The sequence below is a fragment of the Oreochromis aureus genome, linkage group 3 (genome assembly GCF_013358895.1).
Source record: "Oreochromis aureus strain Israel breed Guangdong linkage group 3, ZZ_aureus, whole genome shotgun sequence".
Classification (NCBI taxonomy): domain Eukaryota; kingdom Metazoa; phylum Chordata; class Actinopteri; order Cichliformes; family Cichlidae; genus Oreochromis; species Oreochromis aureus.
Genome location: NC_052944.1, coordinates 30,801,961 through 30,828,948, shown reverse-complemented (window position 1 = coordinate 30,828,948; position 26,988 = coordinate 30,801,961). Strand labels below are relative to the sequence as shown.

Here is a 26,988-nt window from a genome sequence, read left to right as displayed (position 1 = left end):
TGGCAAAACATGGATGAGTCACTTTGACAGGACATGACTGGCTTTTAGGTAAACACTTTTGGACAAAGGACACATTCAAAGATGGCAATGTTTACATTTTGCACAGAAAAAAACAGATGGTTTTAAAGAGAAGTAAATGAGGTCATCTATGTCACCTCTGAATGACCATCACTGAACAGGAAGGGTGGCTCACGGCACTAGCTATCGGCCACCAACAATGAATTCGTCAGATCCCTTCCCATTCACTTCAGCCCCCATTTAAACATTGTCCCAGGTGAGCTCAATATGCCCCATGATGAGGTGGGGCAAGGTCACACAGTGGGTTTACCATTGTTTAGCTAATGTGATGACTCACATTATCACTACTGGATCTGTGACCATTTTCAAAGGGGATAACCCCCACTAGAGGTTAAAAAACTGGGTATCTCCATGACTTGTTTTTCAATCTGAAGAAGCCTCTTGGATGACAGGCATCAGGCAGGTGTGGGGATACTCACAAGCTCCTGGCTACCAATTGAGAGGGTCACACACTAACCCTGTCATCTGTCTCTCCACAGGTCTTGGAAGACTGCAGAAACTCGCCCTCTCTCACTGGGGCAGCACAAGCAGGTGTGTTGGAGATACAGGCTTGACCAGATTGACTGACAATGGAGGTGGTTATGGTTCTGCGTCACTGGCCCTCTTTGATGTCGACCAACGTGACATTAAAAGTTCTGTCGAAAGCAACAAAGTTACAGGCAAACTTATGAAGCTAAACAATGAATTCAGCAGCATAATAAGAGTGCATAGTCCAATGTAGAAAGGTTCATATAAAGTATTTTTTTTAAATTCCGCATTTCATTACCCGCATTAGATCACGGACAACCTCAGCAAAGCCAACAGTATTGAGTGCACAAGGCATTGGACAAGGAGATGATTAATCCATTCACCACTCCAATTCAGGTCTCAGAGTGTGGGAGATCATGAAATATGTCCCACCTGATTATTAAATACATCCATTTTACACACACACACACACACACACACACACACACACACACACACACACACACACACACACACACACACACACACACACACACACACACACACACACACACACACACACACACACAGATATTCTTAGAGGTCCAACAGCAGTAGTATATTTTAAGATGTGAACTTAGTTTGCACAGGGACTGACCTGATACCACTTGTCCATTGGTGGCAATTGCAGAGATGGAGAGGGCAGTTACGGAGGTCATGACCACAGACATAAGTATAATAACATAGGTCAACACTAAATAAAAAAATCCAATATACTGGTGTACAGAGCCAAAACTACAAGAAAAAAGTTTTGTCCAAGAAATTATGAACCAGAAGGTTCATAAAGGCGTTTTTTTCTTTTGTTTTTTGTAATTGAAATTATTATTGAAAATGGCTAGATTCAAAACATTTTTGTTGTTGTTTTCAGTAAAATCCTCAATCCCAAGATGAAGAACTGACAGATCTATAAAGCATCATCTTGGGATTGAAATGTAGCTAATCTTTATAGAATGTTTTATTCAACCCCAAATTACTTTTTATCATTTGACGTCACTATGTTTTCCTGAAATTTAGCATTTTAGCACTTTTTGAAAAATATTACCCCAATACAATAACCTAATTCCATCATATATAAAACTGGGGAGTTTTTCCAGCAACCGAAATCAGGACTGATACGGGATAAGCAAATGTCTAAATTGATGTCTTACCAATGCCTGCCTGAGAGGTAATCCATCTCAGGTAGAGAAACAGGATGACTCCCCAAATATTCAACATGCACAAACCTGTGGCCACTGAACACAATGCTTCTTCTTTACAAATGCATGCTTTTCATTTGCATATTGTGGACTCAAATACATTAAAGCTTTGCTCAACATGACTCCAACAACCCAGCCAAATCTAGCAGACGCTTTCTCCTGAGGACCTCAAGAATCTTCATTTTCACCATCTGTAACTGGCATGTTAGAAACTTCTTGGTCTGTGGTGGTATTTCCTACCTCCATTCCTTAAAAATAATAAAGAAACTGATTTAATTTTAATGTTTCTTAGTATAAATATTGTATAGTTGTATTCTATGTATGTATTGAATAAATATTAGGCTTAAACTTTATATTGAATTAAATATAATAACATTTCAGGCTGAATGTCTATTAAGGGGATTCATAAAGGCTTCAACCCAAAGAATAACTATCGATTCCAGAGGTCTACTCCTTTCCTGCTGGTTGGGCAGTGTACTGGTATAATGCTCCATCTGTGGCAGGAGGCCGATGGTACTATAGAACGAAGATCTCCGCAGGTCAAGTTTGGAGTCCCTCTGATCTGATGCGCTATTGGACAAGAGTTTATGCAAAGAAATATAAATGTTATAATGCTCACTAAGCTCAAAAGCTGGCTCAGCATTAGAGCTTGACCTTCATTTTTAGAGCCCAAGGTCAAAGTTGGCCTTGGAAAAAAATGTCAAGAAACCATGTCGAGTAACATGTCATATGAAAGGGCATGGAGAGATACTATATCCTGCAATGTCACATTGACACCCTAAGAGGCTGAGGTAATCATATTGTAATAAAAAAAAAGACAGTTTGGTGTTGGCATGTTGTAATAAAAAGATCATAAAACATCAACATTTTAGTATAACGCTTGCCTGCCACACTTTTCTTTTTGATTATTTACTTTGTTCTTAGGCATTTGATAGCATGATCAGGCATTTAACACCTAACTGAGACAAAAAAACCAGCCTGATTTTATACATAGGTAGTTACAATAGCAGGTTTACAACCCTTGAACCTTCACCTGAGACATTTTGTTGTCTGCTGCTGGCATCAAAATGGTGTGAAGACTACCTGGGGCACACTTCTTAATTGATCGAGAAACGGACTTGACGGACATTGCCTGGGGTACCAGGCGTGTCGAACTCCAGGCCTCGAGGGCCGGTGTCCTTCAGGTTTTAGATATCACCGTTTTTCAACATAAGTGAATCAAATGATTAGTTCATTACCAGGCTTCTGGAGAACTTCAAGACATGTTGAGAAGGTAATGTAGCCATTTAAATCAGCTGGTATGGATCAAGGACACATCTAAAACCTGCAGGACACCGGCCCTCAAGGCCTGGAGTTTGACACCTGTGGGTTAACTCATTATTCCTGGATATGAACTGCCCCATTGATAGTTTGATTAATTCCTGTGGAATGTTACAGAGGAAAAGAAGAGTGAGAAAATTTAAATTACTTTCCAAAATAACTGTCTAATTTTGCCTAGACACTGTGAGAGTGCATTAATAGCAAACAACATAATTCATCTCATCATTCTATACACCTCTTTTGGCATTTATACAATAACCTATGTATGTATTCCACAGATACAGGGAAACACTGCTATTTATTTGTCCTGTATCACTCTACTCTTAGCTTTGTTTTCAGTTCAAAGTAAAAAAGCGAAAGCAACACACTGAGAGGAACTTCAGAGGTAATAATTCTCTCTGGGTTTCATTTCAGTCACTAAACTATATTTAAAATAAAGATTTAAATAAACATTAGTATATTTTTATTTCACGATAAACAAGTTGACTGTCTTTTGTTTCATTTTTTTTTTTAATTTCATTATAATTTCTCTCTACTTTAACCTCCAATACTTTGTTTGTTTTGCATAACTGATTTCTGGTAGCTGTCTTCTGGGAAAATAAATCTGCCTTGAACAACACAGGAAGTGGGAAGCATATTTCACACAGCAGCACAGTTTGGAGAAAACAGAAGAATAAGTGGGTACAAAATAAGCCACCATAGCTGAGCAGGGTTTTAGCAAAGGTTGAAGTAACAGTTGTTTAGCAGAACTTTTCTTAGAAGTATCAAGTTAAAATATCTTTGTTGTTAGTAGCAAAAGCAATAAAACAAATAAGTATTACATAATTTTTTTTCTCGTTTTCTAACATTCACATAAAATATGAACACAGATTACTTAAGATGATGGTAAATAACTTTGTATACACTCTGTTTTAAGATGACTGACTCAGCAATTTTTCAGAATTGTTGACAGTTCATATGCTATTAGTGTTTTCAGCATCAGTAATATACAGGAAGAAAGTCTTTTTTAATAATGACCACACCAAAGGTTTGTCTTCAGTTTTAGTCTGTTCTATTGTGCACCAGTGTTTCAACATAAATTTTATTTACAAGCACATGAAATGACTGGAAATAAGAGAACATTTGGTTTTGTTTAAATACATGGTACCTGGAAAAGTGTTTTGTGTTGTGTGTACAGTATTTTGATATGGGCGACATGGGCGGTTGCCCAGGGCAGCATCATGGTGGGGGCGGCATCACGGGCATCGGCAAAAAATGCTGCCCCGACATCATGCCAGCGCATTTTGGGGATGGCATAGGCACCCATCGGTTATGTTGTGTCGATCCTCAGGTTGGAGGATGGGTGTTCATACTGAAGTGCAGATTTAAAACCATGGACAAGGAAGATGGACGAGAAAAGTTTGAAGCCATCCGGCACACAGTTTAGAAAAAACAGAAAAGAAGAGGAGGAGAAATCAGCAAAAGATACAGGTAAGCAGATGTGTCTTTGGATAATGGCAGGTCATCCTGAAACAATCAGAATCAGAATCAGAATACTTTATTCATCCCTAAGGAAATTATGTGGGTTACAGTTGCTCCAAAAAGAAATAGTAAAAATAGTAACAGTAACAGACTAAACTCCAAACAATACTTTATGTTACAGATTTTACACATTTAAAAAATAGCACTAATATAAACAGATCACTCAATTATAAATATCAAGGATTAACAGAGGTGATTATAAATAAATATCAAGAAAATTGACAAGAATATCACAGAGTAGAAGACAGTGCGTGTAAAAAGTATGTAACTATTGCAGTGTTTACAGTGTGTTAGATGGAGGAGTTGTACAGGGAGATGGCCACAGGCAGGAATGATTTCCTGTGTCGTTCAGTGGTGCTTTTTGCTAATCTCAGTCTCTCACTGAAGGTGCTCCTGTGACTAGCCAGTACGTCATGGAGTGGGTGGGAGGTATTATCCATCAGGTCAGAAGTTACTGTTGGTCCCATGTCCTAGGTTCAAAACACGTGGCGATCGGATTTTTCAGGCACTGGCACCAAAGCTGTGGAACTCTCTTCCGTTGTCTTTATGCTGTCTAGACTCCATTGACTCTTTTAAAAAGCAGCTGAAGACATTTCTTTACCAACAAGCTTGTTGTTGTGTTTTATATTATTATTTATACTTATGGTTTTATTGTGAAGCACTTGAAAAGTGTTATATAAATAAATTGTATTTACTTATTTACTTACTGACTAAAATTCTTTATCCATCAATGTTTGTAGGAGAGAGGTCGAACGCAGTGTCTGTATCTTCTTGTCTTTAGGTATATGTAATAAATAATCATACGACTTTTTCTTGGATATGTTGTTTTAAAATCCAGTTAACTTCCAATCCAGTCAGAGTAATCAAGATTCAATTCTGACTGACTTTTTTAAGCTAGAGCGTTTTTGCAGTGAATTCTACATGGTGCAAGTGTTGAGCTATAAAAAAAACCCCTGTGATGCTTTCTTCTACATTCTTACAAGGTCATTGCGTCTATTACATACACATTTTATATAATTTCTAGTATCATATTCCCTGAATAGTTCATTAATTTGTGACAGTCAAAAAGAGGAGAAATGGAATGCTAGTTATGTCAAAAATAAATAAATACATAATGTGAGTGAGGGTTTGTTCCACTCACAGGTTAGAAATTGTTTTGCTAATTCAAAAAGAATGTTTTGAATGAAAACTTGTCATTTCTCAATGACACATGCTGACCCAACACAAACTGTTATACGGTCAAATGTTTGACTTTTTAACCTCTTCTGACTTCTGTTTTCACGCTGGATGGTGTTAGAAGCAGGAGGGGTATTTCTGGGTATGGCTCTACAAAGGGTTGTGGGAGTTTATACTTAGAAAGTTGTTTACCTCTGACGTTTTCATTTTGGCTTAGCTCTAGGGCTGGTCCATCCGCAGCTTGCTGCAGAGAGTTATATTCTATCCCAGTTCCAATAGATCTCTGCTGGGGAGAAGTCCAAGGATACTGCCTTTCCCCCACAGGGTAAGGAACTAAGAAGGTGTGTAGAGAATTAGGTAATATTGTTCACTTTATTTATGGTTGTTATTAATTCTCTTTTATGTTACTGTCCTCCTTTTTACCTATCTAACTTAAGTCTTGTATTATGGTTCACTCACAGGATTTTCAGCAGTTAATTATTTGAATAAACCAAGGGGGAGAAAATACTGGCTACCTAGTGTGCTGTTAACATCCCCCCATTGCTCATTATTATCTATAGTGCAGCACTCGTTAAAGCTTGTAATGTGAATTATTTTGATTCGGCACCATCTGCTGCTAAATTTCTGAATGACTTCTGATAGAGCTAGCAGTTTTTCTACAGCACAATGATAAAGGGATAATACACTGCTATTATCATATTATTACTGTAATAATGTAGGAATTAAGCACTAACAATCATGTTAAACCTGCTAAACCTGAGAGACTTGCTTAGTGTTATTATTTGCATCTATCTATCTAGATTCTAGATCAGGAGTGCAGGCCACATACAGCCCACTTTGATCTTAAGCGGCGAGTAAAACTCAATTTTCCATTAGTGTAAAGAAGTCACATATTTAACTGTTTTTCTACGTGTTAAAGAAAAAGCTGCTGTGACAGAGAAAGAAATCTGTCTGCAGGACTCTTTGGAATCAAATTGTGATAAATAAATTACAAAACAACTTCTAGTAAATCTTTTTCCAGACTGTCCAGTTTAAAAAAAACAAAAAGATTTCTAGTAGGAAGTGAAAAACATAAACTTTTCTGTTTTGCACAAAGTTACAGAGGTTTTATTAGAGACATAGCTAAGTGTTTTGCAATTTGGCGTAATTACTCAGTACCAAAAATTCTACTGAAAAGCAGAAATTAATAGGCAAGCAAATAAGGCAGAAAATAGATATTTTTGTTGGGAAACTAGTCTGGAAGCATAATGAGAGAGAGAGCTGTGAAGGAAGTTGGATTTTATCGTGGTGGAAGCAAGACAGGCAGTATGTGGGCAGTCATTACAATGTTTTTTCAACTGTGAAGTGTAGTGTAGTTGCCTTCTTTTGCTGTTGGTTCAGTGAATTTTGGTTGAAGAGTGACAAAATCTGGAGTTCCAGAATCTGTGAGATGGTGGTCACTGAAATGGTTTTATGAGCTTTTAGCAGAGATTCTGAAGTTTCTGTGGATACCACCATGTCAATATTTAAATAACAGATCTGGCATAACATCACTCTCGTCCCTGGTACATTGAGGTTTAAACAAAAAAAAATAGTTTACAGTCAGCGTGCACATTTCAGCAGCATACAGTAAACTCATTTTAATTAAATCATGCACAAGCTCTTGTTGGCCACATAAAATGACTTGAGTTTGACATGTGTTTTAAATAGATGCATAGAAAGATTTAGATTTTTTTCTGAGAAAAAACCCCTATAAAGCTACCATAATTACTTTAATTTCACAAGCTCATTTAGTAACTGTTTTACATTGGTATCGATGATATAAACAAAAATAAAATATAATTACCTACAAGTTCAATAAATATGCTATAGCATTTTTGGGGAGCAATCACAAATCAATGTTTTTACACCTGTAATTGTCAGCGTCAATTTAAAACTTCATGTAAATATCTGCTGACTTTATACTTAGGCACTAATTCTGGGAGAAACCCATGCGGCACAGTTATTGGACAAAATACAAATTCCAGGTGAAAGGGGACCAGCTGAGTTATATTCAAATCTGGGGACCTTTTTATGGCAATGATGCCAAACAGTGCACCGTTGTGCCAACTTTATTGCCTTAGTTTAAAAAAAAATCTATTTACAAATTGTTTGTTCATTGAATTTAACTAAGGCTACAACAAAATAGTATTATTTATGTATTATATACCTTCTAAATATAGATATATTAACATATTGATGTTATTATAAAATGTGAAAAAACAAAAACTGAAATTTTGATCCATAAATTAACCAGTAATTTAAGCTGTTAATAATGTTCTGCCATTTAGTTAATTAGTTAACAATGTCAGGTGCACATCATAAATAGCCTTAGCACTTTGTTTAAAGAAGGTGACCTCAGCAAGAGGTCATGTTAGGATGTTGCCCCCACATGTTGCACATTTAATGGCTGGTGTTGCTGTTTGTCTTCAGTTTTTCAAGTGAGATGGAAACTGATGTTGGCTCACTGCATCATTTGAAATGTTTAGCTACCATTAGCATAATACAGTGAGTCATCCCATATTTAATGTGCCAGAAAAAAAAAGACTTGGTACATCCCAGTATTTGAAATGCAGCATGCCAAAATACCAGGAATTTCTTCTGTATCAGTTGCATTTTGCAGCCAGCACCCACATTTTTCTACACAGGATTGTGATAAATGTACTGTTTAATTAAGATTTCTTCACATCATGATGAGTGAGCTCTTGGGAACCAAAGCAAACTATAAGATTTAGCATAAATATTACGTATTGGTCCACTGTAAGAAGGAAAACACATGGATCTTTCAGTATACAAGACACCTTTGAACATGCACCTACACAAAGGGTGGGGATATTGTTCTAATTTATGGTTAAGAAAAAAATGGTTAATTTGCAATAAAACTTTAAGCATTAAGTTATTTTTTTCTGGTTCAAAGTGTTACATTTAAATCTGCTTTAGAAATTCCCAGTACCTTCTACAGAGCATAGGTGTTCAATTACAGACTGTTGCATAGCTCAAACTTTTGCTGTAAGAACCAATAATCTCATGATTCAGATGAAGCAGACATATATATCACAGATAAGCATATGTCAAAGGAAAAAAAATAATTTTAAAATATTTTAAAATATATTCCTATTGTTATTCATCAAACAATGTATATTCCAGACTTTATTTTATTTTTTAATTAATCAAAATTTGTTTTAAACTACATTACAGCTATCAGGGAGATCAATCCCCCTGATCAAAGAGGCTGAAAACTCCTCAGTTATCGCTGTATTTAACAGTATCAGTGGTCTGATCCAAGTTATCACTCTGTAACTTATTGTTATTAAAAATCTGTCCATTATGTGAAGTCAAAGACACACAATGTTGTCAATGAAGGACGCCTTTAAAAATCTTTAACACTATTAAAGCTGATAATGTGACTAAGTGACATTTAAATTATTACATAGTATTTCATACTAATAGCTTTGCTGCACTGGTCTTTTACAGTATGTCTACTTACAAGTTTTTTGCGTAATTTTTATCTACTTATAGTTAATCTGTTGTGATGCATTTCCATGTCATTGTAACCCGTCTGCAGATTAATCCAGACTTTAGTAATGTTGCTTAGTGCCAAAAATAATAACAAATGCCCCCAGTGTTTATTCCACATAATGTTGCACATTGCATATAGCTGTAAGGTGAGGTAGACTGAGTACTGATAGTAGTAATGTAAAAGGTTAACTGTACTTACTGCAGCCTATTTTTACTGTTACTCATATTCAGTATTACAATGGGTGTAAAATTGGAGAGTGACTTGCTTTTTGGGAAAATGTCAAGTAGCGATTTGAGGAACAGCAGATTTTATAACAGAATATTAATCTTTTACAGTATTATATTCCTGCTGTTGCTTGTCAGCATTTAAATAGTACAACTCAGAGGTTTTAAATTTTTACCTCTGGAAAATGTCAACAGAATAACTCATCTTAGAAGAGTTTATACATAATTTAGTATTCTACAAAACACATCACAGATTAAGCAAACAAATATAAATGTAAAAGATATTGACAAATATAGTGAATACAATGTAAAGTCTAAATGTATTACTAATTTCCATTTACTTACAATTATCACTTTCAAATCAACAATTTGTGTCTCAGTTTTCAAACATGGTTACATTATCGTGTGTTAACAACAAAGTTGGTGGTTATGTAGTACAAGTTTAACCATAAAGAACAAAAAGTTTCCCTACCCATCAGTGGTGGACTGTAAAAGAGTCCACTAAGTCTAATATTCTTCTCTGTTCAATTTACATTAGCACTGGATGCTACTTTCTCTTGTTACTCACTAAAATTGTCAGCAGTTGTTTTATACTTCATACTACATTTTTCACAAATGACTTAGTAACTAGCTTGCTAAAACAAGACAGTTTTGTTTCAAATATATGTCCAGTTAAACATTATCAAGATCTTGGATTCATTTCTTTGTTACCACAAGACCTTTAATTCACATTGATGTTCCAAGCCTTTGGGACTCTCCTGATGGGATGGACATCATTTTTCCAAAAGATGTCACCTTCTTTAGCAGTGTGATAAAAGTGGTGGCTTCCAAAATGTTCTTGCTTGGGTTGAGATACGGTGATATTCACTTGTATAAGGGGAGAGTACTTACAATGACCTTCTCAGAATCATTCATGTAACATGTGTCAATCTCAATTTTAAGATTTGTCTCCTTATTATTCACCAGATTTGTTAAACCCTAATTTGGCAAATATTGTACTCTCTCTGTCTTGTTTTTTTTTTTTTTAATTATTGTTCACTTCTAAGTCTCGAATTTTTTAGTTTTGTGACTCATAAAAATAGTCCTCCATGACTGACTCACAATGAAATACAATTTACTGGCAGTAGAAAGTAAGGACATTTTGCTGGTTTCCTCGTATGAGCACTGCAGGGCAATGAAGGCCACAGGTGAGAGTATCCAGCCAGGCCATGTAAAGAGCACTGGGGCAGTCACTGTGTGGCACAGGGAAGACTCCTACGTGGGGAAGAAAAAAAATCATTAAATAACAATTACATAAGCAGGAACAGTAAAACAAGAACAAAGTCTGCTACAAGATGGGTAGCAGGATAGTAATAGATTTAAATTTTCAGTGCAGTATTAGTTAAATCCCAACTCATGATGATTTTAGTAAACTGTGTAGATATAAATATGGGGACTATGAGGGGAAATGGGAGATCCTAACTAACTTTGATTTCCATTAAATATGAATTGCGATATAAACCGTGTACTCACACAAGCACAAGGGCAGTATGTTGTGAATTCCTGCGGATGATTTCATTCAGCCTTACTTTTCTCTCAGACTGTAAATAAAGGAAATACAAGTGAGAAACTGACTTAGTGTCACATAATGTGGGGATATTACACAATCATAAGGCATAGATACATTTAAAATGTTTTGCTCTGCACCTTTTGGAAGTCAGTGATACACTCTCTCTCTCTCTCTCTCTCTCTCTCTCTCTCACACACACACACACACACACACACACACACACACACACACACACACACACACACACCTTTTGTTTGAAGGCCTCAAACTCTTTATCAGATATTTTCCATGGTTCCCTCTGTCTTAGCTCCTGAACTGTGACGCCTTCCTGCTGTTCATCATGCAGCCTGAAGGGGGCGACACTGTCCACAAACCTAGTCATGCTGCAAAGCAAAACACAACTGCTATGAAGGAAAAAACACATTCACACAGGTGTGCCTTGTGGTGGATATTGCAACTTTTTTCCGACATACTTCTTGGCTTGAGGGCGCTTCTCACTGTCTGTCATGACAATAACGTCACTGAAATGTAGACGAAACCGCTTCAGCAGAGCAATCATTCTGAAACATACAAAAGTCCACAAGTTCTCATTACCTTCCAGAAATCATAAAGCACCTTTTCCTAGTATGTCCAGAAACACCAAAGGGTCTGAAAGAATTACATCCAAACATAGACATATCAAACTGCATGAAAACCTACATTAAATTTTTTGAAAAAACAATAAATAAATAAATAATTCCAAATTTGTTGTCTGTTGTAAAATCTTCAAACTGAACATTTTCAGTTCATAGAGGAAAAGAGTAATTCTGAATTCATCTTGATAACCACAAATTTTGCCAGTGCAAAAGCCAACACTTTCCCCCCAGGTGAAACAGAGTAAACCTACTCATTGCGGCCTTCGTCCATGTTTTGTTCATCTCCGACGATGAAAACCCTGATCTTGCAGTTACGCCAATGCTTTCTCCTGGTGATCAGGTAAGGTACCAGTAAAGTCAGTCCTGAAAATAGAAGAAGAGCATGACAGCAGCTAAGAAAACCAGGCCAACTCAAATGTATTTATTTTTTGTTTATTTATTAGGAAGAATAAACTGAAGAGTCTCCTCTGACTTTTTTTTGTTGTTTGTTTGTTTGTTTATTTATTGCTACGCTGCCGGGCAGGACAGGACAGGGAGAAAAAAAGAAAGAAAAGCACTTCTGTGGGCTCACCTCCATCATCTGCTATCCAGTAGACATCGATAGACTTTTTCCCCTGGGTGTTCTGAAACACTGTTTTGATTTGATCACTGTTGCTGTTATCGGACACGTCATCAGCTGCAAACACAAGAGGAAGCGTGTGTTATGTGTGGGCAGTGATTACTGACTTAATAATTAGAACGTTATAATAAGGTGTGCCAGTGCAATAATGATTTCTTGTTCACTGTCCTCATCCTCTCATATATTATCCCAAGCACCATTGCAGTGCATATTAATTTAGGAAGGCAACAATCCATTAGAGGCACTTTTGTCAAATTAAATCAATTTAAAACTTTAATCTTGAACTTTAAGAAATGTAACCATAAATAGACCACTCACTTTATTAGGGTCAGTTTTGAAATTACAGAGTGGAAATCTTATTTAAATCCGATATCCTTTTCAGTTCTAAGAAAAATCTCTTCCCGTACTTTAGTTGCAATCACAGTAGTTATGATTTACAGATTCTGACTTGAAATTTAACGTGACTTGGTACAGTAATCTAATATGTATCTATGCACACAAGTAGCTCTTACCTGATTCCCTGTCTGGAGACTGATGGTCATAACTTTCAGCAGATTCATCAAGCTCAAAGCCCTGGTTTACTAAAAAAAAGAAAAGAAAAATATGTTGTCAACCACTGCCACAAATGTATCATGTTGCTGTTAAGCACTTAGAGAATGTTCTACTCATTTATACTCATCAGACCTTCACAATCAAACTGGTCAGAGATGTCCAGCCCGTCCATCATCCTCAAGATACACAAACAGAAGTTGGCGTCAAATGTATCACTGAAGAAAAGCAAGAGAAGATGAGTAAGTTGAGAAGACTTTGTTCTATTGCAACTATTCTTTAGGCTATTTTATAAATACTATATTTTACACTGCCTTGTAAAGACAGTAAAAATACCCACATAATAAAAAATAAATAAAATAGCAATACTAATGAAAAATCCACAAGAAAATACATGATTTTTTCATATCTATTAAAGGACCATCTTACTATATGGTGTTAATGTAATCTTCAATGCTTTCAGGAGAACTTTCCCTCCAGTTTGACTTGAAGCCAAGGACCAGAGTGTTGGGCTTCAGCTTGCCAAGACCAGAGGCCTTTGAACAAAAAGCATAAAAGCCATCCTACAGGTAAATATACAAACTAGTTCTAATGGTAGAGACATGCTAATAGTAATATTAATAATTTGTTGGTAACTTTCAGGGGATTTAAAGTCACATTACACCACAACAATATTAACTAGATACCTGCATTAAGTATCGAGCTCCAACTCTGAGGCTCTCAGCTGTAAATGGAGTATAAAACGAACGCACTTTCCTCTTGTTCATCCATTTAACTAGCTGATCTGTAGCATCTTGTGGTCGTGTCTGCCTCTCAGGCTCCTGGAAAAGGAACTCAGGAACTCACACATCCAATTACAACAAAGGATAACTCTAAAAAGGGTTTGGTGTGGCTATTTTACTACAAGAATGCTAATAATTTATTTTGTTTTCTTGTAGAAAAAGCTGAGTGGATGTCTCACCATGATAATATCGCCACAGATCATAAGACTTATATGTTTTGTGAATGAGCCAACAAAATCCACCAGTGCAGGTCGCTGGTTTGGAGGTCCAGTGAGGACTAGACACTGTGGTCTGAAAAAAAGACATTAGGGATTAAACAGGAAGCTCCCTGCCTACTGTATGTATACGTATGTATGTATGTATGTATATATATATATATATATATATATATATATATATATGGATGAAATCCAGTAAATATAAATTCTAAACTAAAATCTATTAATACTATTAGAAAAGAGCACTAACAAGTACACTTATAGACTTTAGCACTCGTGCATGTTTCATGAAAAGTTTTGACTTGTTAAACTGAAATTTTAGATCACTCACCTAAAATTCTTGACGTGATCCTCCACACCAGTAAGTGAGACAGAGTATGACAAAGCCATGTTGTATGTGCCTGCTTGGACTGACGAACCCCAATTTACCTCTGTTGATTTCAAAAGACACTTACATGAGAAATGCACTTTGATGCATTCTATTCTATTTATGAATCTGAGGCATGTTATTCTAATCAAAGTACTGCTCAGTTCCAACTTACGCTCAAAAACTTATGGTTTTTGACTCACTTGGTTTATTGTAGTTGATGTATCCAAACAAGAAGAAGATTATACAGAAGGTGATTAGAGCAGCCCACCAGGTAAACAGGAACATCAGAACTACAGATATCACTGCTCCAAACAGAGCCGTCCATTTACTGTAGTAGTGAAATGAGGGCCTCCAACCTACAGGAGGAGTCGGTGAGAAAAGGATTATGAAGTGGCACAGGGCAGACTTTGTAATGCTACATGGCCAGAACTCTGATCCCAATGTCCACCCATTATGGCCTACATTTACATTATGTATGATTTCTTGTGTTTGTTTTTTAGGCATTACCAGCAACCTGCTGTTTAATGTTATAGAGCTTTGAATTGTACGTAGTTGATTTTGTCAAAATAGAAACACATTGACTCTCTTTCCAAAATTTTAACTAGAGAACTGTCATGCACTTAATCTCACAGCGGGTTAGACCTATGTGGACCTCTGTGTACAGAGATTTCTCCAATCTAACTTGGTATGATAAATACAATTTTTGGGGAGGGTTTTTTGGTTTTTCTTCCGACCTCATAATGGGGGTCTGTTTAATGTTGGGGCCAAGCAGGAATAAACTGGTGAGTGGTGGTTGTGTATGTGGGCATTTGTGCGCATGCTAAACTGTGGAAAAATCTGGCTGTCACATGCTTTTATAGAGTAGCAAACTCTCTTATTAGTGTGACTGAACAAAATGTACTAAACCTTAGAAATGACCGAAATGAATGGTTTAATGTGAATGTGTTTAATATTGAGTATAGATTAATTACTGAATATGTTACTCACCTGGGGAGTTGGTGATTGAAGCATGAAAGCAGCTAAAGTTTATAAGGCTGTAGGAACATAGGAAGAAGTTGGAGATCAGAGCGGCAATGGTGTTCAGCTCCGCTGTAATGACACAGATGAGAGAGTATTTAAAACCACACTACAAATTTAGAGCTGACAAGACATTTTATTTAGGAATCACAACATTAGTAAGAGGTGAAAATGTGTTAGTTATTTTAAGTAACAATAGGCCACGTGTTAGCCATGTTGATCACACCCACCAATGAGAATGAAGGCCACAGCAATGATATAGCATAGCACATAAGCCCGGAGCGGCTCATCATTTTTCCCATAACCCTTTGCAAAGAACCCAATGTATGGGTATAAGTTGTCTTTGCACAGACACTGATAGAGAGAACATAAAACATAAACAAAAAAGTGAGACTTTACTATATTTATACAAACTCTAATTGATCAAACATTTGAGCTATAAGATGATAGATGACTTTTTAACTGTCCTCCATGTTTTTGCTCCTTTAAAATGTGAGCAATGATTTTAAAGCTACATGAGATCATGCTGTTTGCTTGTTCCGCTTTAGTTTACCTTATTAATCGTTTCCTTTATACTGCAAGTGACTTTAAAAATCATTAATTATAACTAAATCATTAGTAGATTCAAAATGTGCCCATTATTGTGTCAAAAAGAGAGCTTTTTTGTTTGTAAAGTCCAGGTAAACTGGTCTCTAATACAGCAATATTAGGTACATTGAAATTCTAATAATGGATTCATATTTTGTTCATCAATAAAAGTGCAAATGAATGCAATAGGAAAAAGGTTAATGGATTTCTCACCTGAAAGACTTTCGGGGCAGAGACAAGAAATCCAAGAGCAGAGGACAAGCTGGCTGCAAATACCCCAGCAGTGATCAGGTAGTAGAAACCAGAAACCTGGCCCAAGACCTGGTTTGAGTCATCATTAAGTATAAGACAAACCAGAATAAAGTTTTAAATACAATGAATATAGCAGGAATATTGACAAAGAGTTAAAGATTTCACCAAAAATGTGCTTTTCTTTGGTTTAGTATCTTTCTTCCCAATAACAAAAAGGAGAAAAAAAAAGAAAAAAAATGTGGCTAACTGAATGAACTAGTACCTTTAAATTGTTGGCCAGACCATATTCGCAATTCTTCTGCTGTATACAATCTGTGAAGTTCCAGCCCATTTTACATCCAAGCCCCACACAACCATCAGTGAGATTTCCGGTCAGGATATCAGTCATATTTCCAGAAGCATCTCTCACTACACATGATGCTAGAGGAAAAGTACAGATTTTAATAAAATTTTCATGGATAACCATGAAAATGTATTTACTCCCAATCCTAAAGGCTGTATTGATCTCAGTTTGTGCTACTACCGGAAACCTGTTTCAGATAACAAGTCCCCAGCTGTATAACTGATAAAGTGCCAGGTTAAACACCTTCAGCCTCTGTCTTGTATTAATTAAATTATTTATACCTATTTAGATCAAATACGTATGTACTGGGTAACTTACCGACTGTGACAGAGATCATTAAATAGCTGATAGTAGTCCAAAAAATAGCCATGAGGGTGCCTTTGGGGATAGCAGTAGCAGGGTCCTGAGATAGGAAATACAAAACATTATGAAACGATGCATTCATATATTTCTTTTAAGGAGCATTTCTCTTTTATTTCCCTCATACTTTAAGGTCTCCAGAGATGTTGGCACCAGACAGGATGCCAATAGCAGAGGGAAAGAAAATGGCAAACATCTGGAAAAAGTTGGCTTCATTTCCTCTCCAGTTTGGTGTCAGGTTTTCTAAGAAGATCTCAGCTGGAAAACATGCCAGGTACAATATTAGGAAGTTATGAAAGAAGGAAAGAAAGATGGAAGAAACAAACAAATTAATTATTCGATGTGGTTTTTAAGACTATAGATTGTTGAGAGAAACCTAAACTTACTGCGGTATCCAAAGATACCCTGTGCCTGCTTTTCTATATTGGGAGGAATAAATGTGCCCACAAAGTAGTTGGATAATGAAACCAGAAGAACTAAGAAGAACAAAATCTGGGTCTGAGAGAAAAAGACAAACAAAGAAATCAAAAAGGAAGAGAAGTTGTTAAGAGACAAAACTTTGTCCAAGTACAGCAGTCAAGTTGAATATCAAAATGTGCTCACCTTAGACTCCCACTCCATTCCAGCCAATGAAATCAGCAGAAGAACCGTAACAGTGATCACGCCCACAATACGGACATCGTTGATTGAATCAACCATGACAACACCAAACTCCTACATCAATTAACAAAATTTAGGTTCTGTTGCATAGCATTTTAGTATGAAATATTATTTACATAATATATAATATGACATCTTCTATTACAAAAACCAATCTACCATCTATTTAATACCACAAAGCACTTTCAATACATTTCACCTGCATTAGATCACGGGCCACCTCTGCAAAACCAACAGTATTGAGTGCACAAGCCAAAGCATTGGCAAAGGAAAAAACCACCCCAATTGGTCCTCCAATTTCTGGACCCAGAGTGCGGGAGATCATAAAATATGCCCCACCTGCAAATTATTTCAGACAAGAAGATTGTTAGAACATATCCTAAATACAATACTAGATCCTACATACATATTTGAAAAATAACAATTCTGAGCTCAGCTGCAGATTTCCATTCTTAAAAGGCCCAACCATTTTTTAAAGGTGTCCCAAGTATTCTCATATTTTCAGATTCATACTGTATATAAGGTTTATTTGTCTGATTTCCTACTTTGAACAGTGACTAACCTGAGATCACCCTCCCATTAGTGGCAATGGCAGAGATGGAGAGGGCAGTTACTGAGGTCACCATCACAGATATCAGGATAATAAGCCAGGTCAACACTAACATAAGAAGAATAAAGTTAGGACTCATTAAAATCACATTTACCTTACATGCAAATCCATATCTGAGTGTATATATTTTAGAATATGTACTTTAATACTCAGCGATATAATAGACCTTCTATGCTGCCTTTATGATTTAAAAATGACTTTATTTACATTTATTCATCCCAATGAATAAATGTAGTAACTGTGTGCTACAAAAACAAGCAGACTCACCCATAGTCAGCACTTTAAAAAAACAGCTTACTTTTCAAACAAGGAAACTAGCATTTTTCCCAATCCCATATTTTCATTTCCTGGTGAAGTTACTATACTTGACTTCATTTGTCAATATTTAGATATCATTTTTTCCCCTTCTTTTCAAACTTTCACGTTTTCCTATGATAAAGCTCTACGAACAATGTGCTCATGTTGATATGATTAAGAAACTAACTAAATCAACATGACCCAGAGATAAGACTATATGAACAGGCGTGGGGAATTTTTACAAGAAAATAAAAGCAAAAGGAAAAGAACTGAACAAATGGAGGAGCGAATGAACTGATTACTCACAAATGCCTGCCTGAGAAGTGATCCAGGACAGGCGGAGGAACAGGATTACTCCCCAAATATTAAGCATACAACGAACCTGTGACCAAAATGAAAGTAATATGTTTTTAATTAACAGATCTTAGAGTGATCAAGATCAATGATTTTGTGTATTTTTAAACTTTCTTTAGGACCAGTGGATGCAAAGACCCAGAAGTTTTACTTACCATAACTCCAACAACCCAGCCAAATCTCGCAGGAGCTTTCTCCTCAGAACCTTGAGCCTCTTCACTTCCAGCATCTGTGGCCGAAATGTCACAAGCTCCTGGATCTTTGTTGGTGTTTCCTCCCTCCACTTCCTAAGAATAGTATAGAAAATAGTACATTGTGTATTGACCAGAAGTTGAGGGCAGAGGCCCTGGTATTCTGATTCCTATTAAGGCTGGCTCATGGGACATGGAACATCACCTCTTAAATGGGTAAAGAGTCTGAGGTAGTGTGTGAAGTTGAGAGATACTGGCTAGACATATTCAGACTCACCTCAATGTACATCTTGGGCTCTGGTGCCACTCTGGTGGAGTGGGGCTGAACTCTGTTCCTATCTGGAGTTGACTCAGTAATATACGGCAGGCAGGGGTAGGTACACCCTGGTGTGCTGCTTGTATGTTGGGGCTTTCCCCAGTGGACAGTGGGAGTTGTTTCTCCACAGCTCCTGGCTGTCATTTGTGCTTATGTGCTGAAGGACAGTCTCAGCATTCACTGGTGAAATGCTGAAGGGTGCCCCACCTGGGGACTCCACTGTTCTACTGGGAGGCTTGTATGCTTACATTGTTAATGACAGGGGGACCTGAAGTGCCATGATTGGGAAGAACAGATTGCCTGATCTGACTCCAAGTGATGTTCTGTTGCTGTTATTGTTAAGTCACCCATAAGGGTGTTCACACATGCACATGTCATTAGGACACCCTACGTTGCAGGGTTGATGATTGATTTTTTAATTGTATTACCACATCGCTTGTGATTATACGCTGAACAGTTCAGAAAGCCCAGTTTTTACTGAGCAGAATGTTGGATGGTGCCCCACCTCGGGGATCTATTGTTCCACTGGAATAATGAACACGATGTTAAAGCATAAAGATGTAGAAAACTGCGCATGACACCAGGGCACCCTTGGACTCAGGGTTGCCGACCCAGCAGGTCATCTGCTAATTGGAAAGGTTGATGTTCAATCCCTGGCTGCTCCAGCCTACAAGCCAAAGTATCCTTGGGCAAAATACTGAACCCCAAGTTCTATATGAATGTGTCTGAGTCTTAGATAGAAAGCACTTAAGCATAGAAAAAAGTGTTTGCTCTGTGGCATTTGAATGAGGCGTGTTGGTTCCATTTGACCATGTCCCTCACGGGATTCTCTGGGAAGTGCTTTGGGAGTATGGGGCATTTGGCCTGTTGCATTGCCAGCAATAACTCGGAGGGTTTGGGACATCCTCAGGGCTGTCCTTTATCATCAATTCTGAGCATAATTTTATTGGACAGATTTTCTAGGTGGAGTTATGAGGCAAAAGACATCTGCTTTGTTGGTCTCAGGATCTCGTCTCTACTTTTTGCAGACAATGTTTTGGTTGGGTAGTAGCGTGGCCTCCCTTGTGGTGCCCACCCATTCACAAAATTTTTATTGTACAGGTTTTTGGTCATTTACCTTTTGTTTGCAGGAGGCATGTGTGTTGGCTAATACCACTTCCACAGTCCCTGCAGCACTGGTAAACACTATAACAATTCTTTACTCACTTGCCTGAGAGGCAGGGCTTAGTCCAAAGCGTATGTTGAAAGTGTATGTCCAGTTTTGTTAAGGGTTTCGCTTATTTTTCATTAATAATCATCACAAAATAAATGAATAAATAAATGAATAAATAAATAAATAAGGTTTTGCATTAACAACTTTACCGTAAAATTACATCCCTTGCCTACTGTGTTTTTCAGACCTGTGAGAATCATTTCACTGGTTGTAGAGGCCAAACTTTTCATTTCCTAGGGGGGTTAATTCCCCCAGGTGGTGTTACTTTCAATACGCGATTCTTAAAAGACAGCAGCAATGAGAAAATGCTCCCAGAAGTGGAAAACTCACATCGAATGCTTTGCGGAGAACCTCCAGGGAAGGTCTGCTCCTTGCCTGCTGGTGTGGCAGCGTGCTGGCATAGTGCTCCAGCTGTGGCAGCAGGTCTATGGTGCTATAGAAGGAAGATCTCCGCAGCTCTATTCTTGAGTCCCGCTGCTCTGATGTACTGTTAGAGGGAAAAACATGTGAACTGAGAAACTATAGCAAAAATTAGTAAATGCGGAAAACATATCTATGATGGTAGGCTTTAGTTCCTTTAATGGACATTAGATTCTAATAATTTCTTCCTTCCTTCCTTCCTGAAAATCTATAATTTTTTTTAATATAATTTTGCAAGTTCCATTTTTTTTCAAATAGCAGAATGGAATGATGAGGAAATTAAGCTGAGGTGGAAAATAAAAGACACAAGTAGATAACACAAACCTTGAACCCTCCTCTGAGACAATGATGGCTGGAGGAATTTGGTGGCTAGCACCTTCTCTTCTGTTGTTGGTCTCAAAATGGTGTGAAGAGTACCTGGGAGGTCCTTCTTCACCAACTGAGAACTGGACATGGTCGTGAATACCTTGACCCACTACGGGACTTTTGGATATGAACTGCCCCATTAAAAGACCAATTAAATCCTTTGGAACAATATGGAGAGCAGTTAGAAGTGCTGATTCATATTTCTGTTTTCTATTTTTCAACAGACATTCAAAGTGGGAGTTTACAATTCATAATATACTTTTGTACCGAATATTATCAACATTTATATTTAAATCATATGATTTTACCTTTAGCTTTGTGTTCAATAAAGAAACTTGAAAAACTAAATTAACTTTTTCAGCTTAGCACTTTGTACCAATTGTCTTATTCTAGGCATATATGGCATGCAGGGTAGAATAAGGTATTAATTCTCTGTCGTTTTGGTACAAAAAGCAACAAATGCTATAGTCATTTTATTTATACCTGAACCAACATCTTAATGAAAATACTGAAAACTGAGAAATTAAAGTTATCTTATTGTGAATATAAAAAGCTTGTAAGAAAAAATTCAGCAGGATTAGATGTAATTTTGTGCAGTGGGTGAGTACAGATAATGATTCACCCTTACAAAAGAAGCTCATTTGAGTAATTACTCTCATCATAGTTCAGTTATGAATGCAATATCATTGTGTGGTAATGTCTTATTTCTAAAGGACATAAACCTGGATAAGAAATAACCTTCACCAAAGCAGAATATTCTTAACTCGTGTTAGTATTTTATTATTATTACTGGAATTTATTTCCCATATAAATATATTCTCAAATGTGGTTGAAATACTATACTAGCTACAATATATTACAATGATGTACTGGTAAAAGTATCATGTAAATTACAGATTATATGCACAGAAATCATTTTGACTGATGGATTATGTGTCAAAGGAGGAAATAGTTGTTTTCAATGATGTTTAGTTTAGTATTAAAACTCACAAAAGAACATATTAGTATAAATATTACATGTTATAAAACCTTTAACATAATAACTTTTACATCTAAAAAAATGTAACTCCTTCATAGAAAATTTTAAACCAAAAGCAATACTTACAGTGCCTTTCCTTGCTTGTTGAATGAAGAGGGAAAATCAGCCTTTGTTCATTTCACAGTGAAATAATTGGAATTTATACTGTCAGTGAGGTAGGTGACATCCCCTCCCATTTACCTCATCCCCCTCCTTTCAGGCAAAAACTCACACACATACACTAATTTTCTTGCCTACACACACACACACACACACACACACGAACACACCATAAATGTTTATCTGAGTTGTGTTATCTGAAACACAAATAAGTTATTATATTGGGCTTTGGATAAAAATTAATAGATTGTTGTTATTATAATAATATTTTTTTCCAGTACTTCTCAATACCTTAATCTCTACTGTTATCCATTTTCAATATCAGGTTCTGGTACCTGTGCTCTTAGAAAACACTTGGTTACACAGCATAAGAAACCTGTGTTTCAGGCAGAAGCAGAGTGTGGAGTAACAGAAGAATAATGGGTTCTGCTGAAGCAACTAAAGATGAAAATATTTTTATAATGGAAATATGTGCAGTAGAATACTTTTTGAATGATCTTCTGGCTTTTATCTAATCAGAAGTAGAGAAAAAAGAAAGAATTTAAAAAAAGCAAAACATTAGGTAACAAATTACCCTACCAATGATATTTTCTCTAGGAAATACATTTTTTATTTCCAATAAAAATCTTTATTTCCAAAAACAAAGAGCTAAAAATTTTGTTTGCAAAAAAGTTATAAATAACTGTGTTATTTAAAATAATAACTGTAGAACTAACATAACAAAGTTAATAAGTTTCAAGATGAGTAACACAGCTGATCTGTGACTCAGCCTACATGCTTTTCAGAATTGTTGACTTTTCATCAGCTATTAGTGTCAATAATGCACAGGAAGGAACTTTCACAATGACTGCACTAAAAATGTTTTCAGGAACTCTTCTTCTCTCTCATTTTATTGCGTAACAAGTTTTCAACATGGATGTTAAAAACTGAACTAAACACATAATGAAACAAATATTATTGTTTTTTGGGTTAATAGATTTTCCTGATGTTACTTTGAGCACAATTTAAAAAACTTATGCTGGACATAGTGAGAGAGTGTTTTATCTATACTCATTAATGCTTTGTCAGACTTTAGACACAGCAGTAATGGCTGTGTTATTGTTGTTATTTAAGGTATTTGGGCAATACTATCTTCTCAGTCTTCTTTTTCACCTTCAGTCCCTTCATGTAATACTTCAAAATACTTCACTTCATGTTGAACTTTTTTAAGCAGCCAGTTCCTGAGCGTAGTGGAAACTTCTTGTAGTGTAGTCTTTATAGTGTCAGTGCCATGCTATAATTAAACCTGCTCTAATGCCTTGTGCACCCCACATGCTCACAATGCCACTGGTCAAAGTCACTTGTTCCACCCACACTGCTAAAGGAAAAGCAAGGTAGGTGCCTATGCAGAGTCTTAATCTAAAATAAGATATTAACCAATTGTAATCAAGCAAGACTCGTCTTAGTACAAAATTACAATAAGTCGTATGCTGCTGGTATTTCTAATATCTCGTGGGAAATTGTTCTTACGAGGACGTTTACTGTCAAAATGAACTGTAAGTTGTTACATGTTGAACTCTGTGAACAGGTGCAAGAGACAGATGTTTGTGTCTTGACACATTCATGTATTACAGCATTGCTAATAAGTGGCTCACATGTTTTTGACCTCCTGAACTTAAAAGTTTGTCATGATACCAATATTGACACTTTTTTTTAGGATAGGTTGTGTTTTCTTTGCGTAAAAGACACTTGAGAGGTCATGAGGACAATTGATGCATGTCTAATGTTAAAGTGAATAAGTACAGTGGCATTTCCAGGAATAGAGTAGTCACACTTTTCTAGAGTCTTTATTATTGACTTATCCTGACTCTCGCTGTTCTGCCTTTCCTCTCTTTGTACAGTGCACGTTGAATGTAAACATCTGGCGGTCTGCTCTGACACAAGTAACTCTATAAGGTGACAGTGCACACAGGAAGACATTATGAGAAGAAGTGGAGCAAGCGGAAGAGAAAGTGGAACACATGTGGACAATGGTGGCATAAACGAAAGCTCAAAAACTATTCTTCAAACACCAAAGCATATACCAGACTCTAAAGCTCAAGAAACTCCTCACGGCCTTTCTTCATGTCTCTCAGAGAATTCTGGTCTTATCTCTTACAACTTCTCTTCACACTCAGACAGACTCTTCACTCACTTACACAACCTTTGCAAGGAAGAATTACTCCTGGACTGCACCTTTATCATTCAAGGAAAATCCTTCCAAGCTCACCGGCTTGTTCTAGCAGCTATCAGTCAAACCCCAAATGCATTTTTAGGTTCAAAAGAAATGCCAGGGCTTGGAGTGGAAGAAACTGCACAATGTTTGACACCAGTTGGGTTACGGGCTATCATGGAGTTTGCATATTGTGGACATGTGGCCATGGACTTGAGTAAAGAGCGGGTAATTGAGGAGGTTTTAAATGCTTCTCAATGTCTCCAGATGGAGAGGCTGAAAGAAAGTTGCATATCAAAGATCAAAACTTCTGCTGCAAAAGAGAGAGAGAAGAGCTTGGCTATCATCAAAGACATGTGGAAGAGAGGAGAAGGATGTGATGTCACAATACAAGCAGAGACTGGAGAGAAATACTCAGGTGAGGCCCAAACACAGTGCTCTTGGACATCCCAATTAGAAAAAAAAGGCTAAAATGGCATATGACCATAGCTTTATAAATCATGACACAGCAGTACTTGGACGGTATTACAGCAGATTTGTATTGGTAGGGATATTTTTCAACAGGGAAGACTGAGACAGTGATCATATATGACTTTACATGACTTTACAGTGGTGACAAATGAAAAGTAATCTATGAGGAATGTTCACTAGCTGACCAGTGTAGCTTTCGAGATTATGATGTAGGGTAATATGACCGGAACAAGGTTTAATCTCTTAACCCCCAACAATGACAAATCTAGAATTAGAATTAGAGCTGGGACTGATTTTAGTCACATGCTCAAAAGGAAAATTCCCAGAAACTAGAGTATGTTACTTTTCAACTTAAGTTCCATACGTTCATACTGGCATTAAAGTTTTTCTTTATTACAGTTTTCAATATAGTGCTTTGAAAAGATTTAGATTCTTTTAAATAAATAGTTACACGAAAATTGCCAAAGCATTTATTTCAGATCTGCAAATACATACTGCCCTTCCTTTTTATTGTGATCATTAAAAGAGAAACAAATGCTGTTCTTAGATCTGGTCACATTTCATACAATTGTGGTCAAAAGTTTCCATGAACTCATTATGGGTTTGCATGTCATGATGATTTGGGAGTTTTTAATGATTTCTTTGAACTGATCTTTTCCCAGAGTGGAATCATTGTTTGACCACTCTTCTCGACTCTTATTTGATTGAAGTGGTAGACTTCAATCAAATTAGTTGGTTTGAGACCTGGCTTTTAATTATTTCCAGTAGGGTTGAGCTCAGGGCTTTAAGTTACAACACTCCATTTAAAGCATTACTTAAAAGTACTGTTTTATAGCATATAACATAGGGTGTTGTATGTGTAAAAGAAAAAGTATATTGTGTATGAAGATGAATGTATGTTTTGTATGTAAAATCAAAAACTATTAACTGTAGTAGTCAGTCCTGATAGCAGTGGCATTATCTGTACACTCTGAAATGTACATCTGAACAGTATACAATACAGTATATTGTACTGTTGTATTATATCCAAAATAAATCTAAAATAAATTCAAACTTGTGCACCAAGTTCTTTTTTCCTTGAGTCACTAAAGACGCATGCTGCACAATCGTTCCACCCTGGAAAAAGAACAGTTCAAATAAATCATATAAAAGTCCTAAATTGCTATGATATTTATGTACATGATGAATGCGTGTAAAATTCTGACCACAACTGTAGCTGGTGTGCAACTATTTTACTCATGATAATCGGATTCACAGAAAGGGTGACTGTACTTCACGCTCCTCCACAAACTTGTAGATTTCCTAGAATCCTTTTCCCAGAATAGTTCATAGTGTGACAGTCAGCTGTTGTTTATGCAGGTAAGAGAAATGGAATGCCAATAATGTCAACACAAAGTAAATTTATACACAAAATCATGTCATTTGCTAATATAAGAATTTTTTTTTTTAGCTAAAAATGTGTCATTTCTTGGTGACACATGCTGACCAGACATGTGCTACTGTAACAAGAAAAAAAAAAGACAAAAAAGCATGACATAAACAGAAAATGATCACCCGCTATTGTTTTGAAGGAGAAAGTAAACTGGAAATGCATTTCCAGTATGCTAACACTAGGTGGAGTTAGAAACTTTTGCTTACCTTGTGCTTGTGTCTTTTCCTACTTTATCCGCATCTCTTTCTCTGTGACTTTTTATCATCTTCTGACTTTTCTCAGCACATCGCGTGGTGTTAGCAGCAGCAGGAGACTATTTCCGGGCATTGCTGTGCGGAGGGTTACGGGAGTCTTGCCAGGAAGTCGTGTGCCTGCGAGGTGTGTCGTCTTGGGTGATTGAATCCATGCTCTATTTCATCTATAACGGCCAGCTCAGACTGAACTGGAGTCGGATTTGGGAGCTTACAGATGCAATGCTTCAGTTCCA

At 36.7% G+C, this 26,988-nt stretch overlaps 1 protein-coding gene and 1 long non-coding RNA gene across 3 annotated transcripts; one reads left to right on the top strand and one right to left on the bottom strand.

Moving 5' to 3' along the window:
• The first annotated feature begins 4,549 nt into the window (after positions 1-4,549).
• LOC120439183 lies at positions 4,550-17,051 on the top strand. Its single transcript, XR_005612446.1, has 4 exons — positions 4,550-4,571; positions 13,046-13,154; positions 13,376-13,481; positions 16,976-17,051. It is a non-coding gene; the product is annotated as an uncharacterized LOC120439183 (long non-coding RNA).
• Positions 9,083-26,983, bottom strand: LOC116321205 (solute carrier family 12 member 3-like). Of its 2 annotated transcripts, XM_039609928.1 has the most exons (28): positions 26,708-26,983; positions 21,228-26,413; positions 20,814-20,970; positions 18,919-19,050; positions 18,716-18,791; positions 18,065-18,160; positions 17,702-17,841; positions 17,446-17,556; positions 17,229-17,340; positions 16,970-17,100; positions 16,801-16,885; positions 16,402-16,559; positions 16,101-16,208; positions 15,530-15,653; positions 15,270-15,371; positions 14,483-14,638; positions 14,244-14,343; positions 13,874-13,985; positions 13,599-13,733; positions 13,342-13,448; positions 13,048-13,130; positions 12,876-12,944; positions 12,316-12,420; positions 11,996-12,107; positions 11,583-11,669; positions 11,357-11,492; positions 11,073-11,140; positions 9,083-10,814 (listed from the first exon to the last, which is right to left on the bottom strand). In XM_039609928.1, the coding sequence occupies exons 2-28, from the start codon at positions 21,407-21,409 to the stop codon at positions 10,790-10,792; spliced, it is 3,009 nt and encodes a 1,002-aa protein (XP_039465862.1). In that variant the 5' UTR covers positions 21,410-26,413; positions 26,708-26,983; the 3' UTR covers positions 9,083-10,789. The 2 variants fall into 2 exon arrangements, with proteins under 2 accessions (XP_039465862.1, XP_031596848.2); XM_031740988.2 differs by having other exon boundaries at positions 21,228-26,983.
• Positions 26,984-26,988: the final 5 nt, after the last annotated feature.

Bases quoted from the DNA above. Each gene is read 5' to 3' on its own strand.
- LOC116321205 (XM_031740988.2), bottom strand. From the start codon at position 21,409: ATGGGGCAGTTCATATCCAAAAGTCCCGTAGTGGGTCAAGGTATTCAC. The intron at 16,560-16,800 runs GTAAGTTACCCA...CTTTTCCTCTAG, and splicing joins AATGATCTCTGTCACAGTCG to CATCATGTGTAGTGAGAGAT. The intron at 13,131-13,341 runs GTAAGATGGTCC...GCTTTTCTTCAG, and splicing joins GATTACATTAACACCATATA to TGATACATTTGACGCCAACT.